Source organism: Solea senegalensis, linkage group LG15 (assembly GCF_019176455.1).
Source record: "Solea senegalensis isolate Sse05_10M linkage group LG15, IFAPA_SoseM_1, whole genome shotgun sequence".
NCBI classification, from domain to species: Eukaryota; Metazoa; Chordata; class Actinopteri; order Pleuronectiformes; family Soleidae; genus Solea; species Solea senegalensis.
In genome coordinates, this window is record NC_058035.1 from 22,050,981 (window position 1) to 22,056,812 (window position 5,832).

The 5,832-nt window shown below is 41.7% G+C and overlaps 1 protein-coding gene across 1 annotated transcript in view; it reads left to right on the forward strand.

Annotated features, from left to right (window-relative positions):
• The window catches only part of fbxw4 (F-box and WD repeat domain containing 4), a 36,901-nt gene extending 34,435 nt beyond the window's left edge, over positions 1-2,466 (forward strand). The window contains exons 8-9 of the mRNA XM_044046675.1: positions 1,563-1,704; positions 2,239-2,466. Coding sequence (XP_043902610.1) covers positions 1,563-1,704; positions 2,239-2,373 — 277 coding nt within the window. The 3' untranslated portion in view covers positions 2,374-2,466. The remainder of the gene's footprint in view (positions 1-1,562; positions 1,705-2,238) is intronic.
• The last annotated feature ends 3,366 nt before the right edge of the window (positions 2,467-5,832 follow it).

The following is a 5,832-nucleotide window of genomic DNA, read 5'->3' on the forward strand; positions in this document are numbered from 1 at the left end:
TCCCAGAAACAAACTCTCCTCTTCAGACGGCCATGTTGTTGTGTTGGTCGTGCACAGCGCCCTGTGTTTAGTTAACTTTGTCTTCTTTTTCTTTTTTGAAGACTTTCTTAATTCGTTTGTTGTAAAACTTTCATTTTTCCATAGTTGTATCTCAGAAAATGAGCAAAAACAAAACACACTGATAAATATTTCTCCTGCTTTCCGTCGTGTCACCAGTTCACAGCTCAGCTAAAATCATTCAGCACAGTGACAGTAGTGTCAGACTAAACTTCATACACAGTTACAACATTCAAACATTCATGAACTGTTCTTCCTTCTGTATTTTCATCTTTGTTTTCCCGTGTGTGAGCGCAGGGAGTGAAGCATAAATGATGTGTGGTGTCCATATTAATGCAGTCGCTGTCCTCTCAGTGTGTGACATGATTGTGTCGAGACAGCAGGGGTTCACGGGTCTCAGGCTGGATTTCACGACCAGTCAAGTAAAACAAATGACATGTGATGGGCAGATTGCTCGGGGGACTGTGGAGAGGGTTGGTTTGGGGTGAAGCGTGGCAGAGGGGGTTCCTTTTTAGATATCAATAATTCAGCTGGTCAAACCCCAACTATCCTCTGAAGGCTCTCGGGGCCATCCAGGAGGTTCAGGTTCTACACTCACCATGACAAATAACAAATGCATATTCTGCTCCACAATAGAGCTAATGATGGATCAGTTTCATTATGAACACAAGTTATTGTTTGGATAAGTAATAGTTTAACGGGCTGATTAAGAATCTCACATTCATCCTTTATATTGTCTGTTGTTGTTATGCACTGAATATGGAAATCTATACTCAGTGCACGTAGATGATCAGTGTGTGTGTGTGTGTGTGAGTGAGTATTTTATGGAAGTCTTCTCTGCCAATATACTGTGTATATATACATATATATATACATATATAAATATTTATAGATATATATATATGCACATATATATATATATATATCTATATATAGATAGATAGATAGATAGATAGATATATGTATATATCGATCCTCCTTTAGAGCAGCTTCATCAATAAGTGATGGAGAGACACCAGAAGCAGACAGTGGGGAGACAGAGATGTCTGGAAGCTCCCTCTCTCCCCCTCTCTCTCCCTCTCACACTCTTAGGGGCGGTGCCTAAACAAAGTGCCAAGCCTAACCCTTAATCATAACCAGTTCATTCCAAACCTTAACCTTAAACTAACTACAATTTAAATCTTAGCCCTTACCTTAACCACTCCCTCAGAAATGAGGTTCTGCCTTATTAGGACCAGTTTAGGACTATTGGCCCTGACAAGGTCCAATCAGAAGAGGTCCTGAACAGGACCCCGTCCTGCCCAGCCACCAGCATAGATAAGAAATGACAGAGGCTAAACCACCCCTGGTGTGGGTAAATGCCAAAGTATGTATATATATATATATATATATACATATATATATATATATATATATATATATATATATATATATGTATATATACACATATATATATATATATGGTATATGACCATCTCAATATGTGTGTGTGTATTTCCCAACAGTAAGTGTGTGATGGAGTGGGAGGAGCCTCATGACAGCGCTCTGTACTGCATCCAGACAGACAGGAACCACATGATCGCCAGTGGCTCGTCATACTACGGTGTTGTACGACTCTGGGACAAGCGGCAAACTGAATGTCTGCAGGTAAACACGATATAATAATATATTCTACATAAGCGCGTGCCTCGTGTGTTTCAAACACTGAACATAAAATCATTATCGTCTTATTGAAGAACCAGAACCAGGTGTTAATAATGCTGCATGTTCATGTTTATCTCACTGTTAAACAGACTTTTCTAACTTGAAGTCTGTGGGAAAGTCTTTGACTTGTGTTATTTTGCAACTTTACTGCCTTCAGATGTAAAATCTACCGCAGTGACACAAACGTACCACACGGGGCATCAGTAGACCAGCAGCTCCTGTGGAAAATACTGAAGGAGAATCAGCAGTTGACTGTTGTTGGATAAATAAACAAATTATTATTTTTACTTTTTATTTCTACTACTGCTGCTAATAATAACATTTATGATGATGATGATGATAATAATAATAGTAATGAAACATTTTTGAAAAGGCACAGCACAGTCGGAAATAACAGTTATCCAAACCTCATACTGTATAAGTATAAGAGCATGAAGTGTCCCTTTAAATAATAATGTAACTTTGATGTTTGTGCAGTTTTTCCAGCTCAGCACAGAGTCAGTCAGCAGTCCCGTGTACTGTTTACGATTCAGCAGCACTCACCTGTATGCAGCTCTGGCTACTGCTCTGCACTCACTGGACTTCAGGCAGAATCCCATCTGCATCAGATGATACACACAAACTACCTCTGTCCCATCATATCACTTTATTAAAGACATTTTGACAATAAAGTTTTCACACTTTGAAAGAAACCGATGAATCTTTGTCACGTGTGTGCACGACTTTTGCTTTGGAAGAACTGACTTGTGTCATTTAAGCTCCAAAAACACTGGATCTTTCATTTCCAATGAATAGTTGAAAAGGACTTTCAGACCATTGTAATGTGGATTTTCTCCCTTTGTCACATCCATGCTAGTTCCTCTCTGCGTACGTTAATGTGCTCCCTATAATAACCATATTTGCATAAAACAAGCATATTTTCCACTTCCATGTTGAGTTAAGTATTGCATCATTATTAATTAACGATAGAAGAAATGTCGAGTTAACTTTGCACCATCATACAACTAAATATTTGACTTGTGTTCAGCCAATCAGTCTCATTACCAGAGGGTGATGGTGGTTTAACGTGCTAAATCAAATGTAAAGCCATTAGACCAGGGGTGTCACACTCAAATGACCTGGGGGCCAATGAGCGTCCAGTCTGGTGAAGAGGGGGCCAACAACAACTGTTCAGGAGCACAAGCTTAACATTAAAACACAATACTTCACAATAAACACAATAATACAATATAATACAATAAAAACATATTTATGATGCAAAATGAATAGATTAATATCAAACACAGAGACATTTATGTAAAATGACGTAAATAATAATGTGGACATCTGTAATTAAAATACCAAACGCAGTCATGATATGTCCTTCGCGCGTGCAGCAGTTCCCTGACCTCACTTTTGAATCCACAAAACCTTTCCACAACTTTTCAACTTTGATGTGTCTCGCTCATTTACATATGGTGCAAATTGTCAAAATGGACGCCAAAATTGAGTTGACTTGAGTTGAGGCCACGGTTAAGGTCGACTTTTTTGTTTTTCAGAAAGGGGGGAGAGAAAGGACAAGAGGGAGATGAGGTAGAGACAGAAGCCGCATGTAATCGATTGGGGGCCCACATATGGCCCGCGGGCCGCCAGTTTGACACCTCTGCATGAGACAGTCAAAGTCATTTGTCAGTCTCAGTGTCAGTGACCATCCATAGCCTTGCTGGACTCTCATGTGTAAGATCATTTCCCCTTTTCACTTGAAATCATTTTCTCTCACAGAGAGCAGAGTGTAGTGCTGAGGTTGATGCAGAGTGTGTGTGACTCAGCATCATAGTTAGTCACCATTCATCAGGCATCGTGTCCCGGCTCTTAAACCTGCGAAGCAATCCAATGCTTGCAGGTGAGAGGCTAATTCATTAGCTTGAGGCCCTGTGACACACACACACACACACACACACCCCACAACAAATGCAAATCATGTCTGAGATTAAGGCTCAATCCCATTTCACTTTCCCTTGCCCTAAACAAGTTGGTCCCACCCATCCAATGTTGCACATGTGTAGGCATAGTGGGTCTGAATACTTGTTGAGTTAAATCGGTAAATTTCTGGTAGGGGTGTTGCATTTTGTAAGGGGTGGATTTCAACCTCTACCCCTCGTAGCTCCTTCCTCTCTCTCTCTCTCTCTCTCTCTCCCTCTCTCTACTACTTTATCCTCTGCATGAGGGTGGCAGGGCTGCTGGCGCCGACATAGGGCAAAAGGTGGAGTGCACCCGGGACAGGTCACCAGTTCATCGAAGGACAAACAAGCATTCACTCTCACATACACACCTATGGTAAATTGGGTGTCCAATTAACCTCTTTGTGTTTCTGGACTGTGGGAGGAAACCAGAGAACCCAGAGAACCCATGTGCACACAGGTAGAACATGCAAACTCCCGCAGCCAAACCGGCAACCTAGCTGTTAGGCAAATCCATGTGGCCCAAGATCTGCATCTGAATGTGTTACTAGACAACAATACTGATGCACATGGTAACTGGTGGAGTTTATGTAGCACTTTTCCAGTATGATGACCACTACATCGGGACTCAAACCCACAACCTTCCAATTGAATGACAACTTGCTCTACCACTGAGCTGCAAGCAGGACACATTGGAATAGAAGAGGACCAGGCAGACCACACTGTGATCAGATCTCAGCCAGGTGTGGAAGCAGTCTGTGAGACTTCAGTCCCAGGATTTAAACTAACAACCCTCTGATTACAAACCCAATTCCCTTCTACTTGGCCACACCTGCCCCAATATTTGATGAGAAATGTGTCATGTCTGCTGGTAAGTCCATCAGACCACCTTATCAGGATTGGAGACACACAGATATACGGTGTCATTATCTACACGGCAACACAGAGACATTTCACATGTCATTTCACATGTCATTTCAGTGAATACCTTTTTTGAAGAGTATAGATCCTAATCTCCTGCTCCTATCACAGCCTTGAAGCACCACTTGTTGTTTTTGTGCAGTTCTTCTGTTGACTGATGAAAGATTATTACTTTCATTTTGATTTCCAGCTAATATGCTAATGTTAGCGAACATGAATAAAGGTGAGGGTGTGATTCAAAGGTCCAGTTCTCCAAAGGTCCAGCCACATGAAGTCAAAATCCACCTGAGACAGTGGCGTGAAAAGCAGACCATAATAGCATACACCACAGTATGTTAATATAATAACAAATGTGTGTTAATCTCTCACAGCCACACCTGTCCCTGTTGGCTGTGAACCTCTCTGCATTAGATCATTGGCCATCCATTAACACTAATGCCTGAGCTACATAAGAGGAATGACCAGGGTCCGTACAAATATTGTACATCCATGCAGGAGATGTGACCAGCAGAGACTCCAGATGCTTAAATTAATCATGAAGTCTGAGGATGGGGGTCATCTTCACAACAATAGCACACCTCACACCATTAGTAGAGGATTAGGAATACTGAAGTTTGTGAGGGACCAAGCCGATGGGCAAGGAAGACAGAAAATTAACATTTATGTACAAAAATGATATCTGAAATGATATTGGGACTTAAGCACCAACAGAAAGTAACTTAAAGGAGACATATTATACCCTATTTCCCGAATTAAAATAGTTCCCTGGTGTCCTAATGAACATGTCAGTGACATACTTTGGTCAAAATACCATAAGGATGAAGCATCATAGCAGTTCAATAACCCTGCTAAACCCGCCCCTTTCAGAACGCTCGGTTTTGTGCATGGCCGCAGTCTGATGTGAAGTGGTGCGAACACACGAACACACGTTTGCTGACTTTATCCGGCACATTAGCTTCATATATAAAATCCTCTGTAAAACACTGTGCTCCACTGTGCAGCTACCAACAGCACACTTGTCCCTCCACGTTGACATAATACCGCTCTTCCTCCCTCGCCTGCACTCTCGCAGGGACAAGGTGGAGCTAAGGTGGAGCTCTCCAAGTAAACTTACTGGTGGGGCGGTAACATTCGCATGCTGCCGTCATGAGTGCAGGGAATTCAACATGGAGTGTTTTATCGCCTATACTTACACTAAGGGGGACCACGA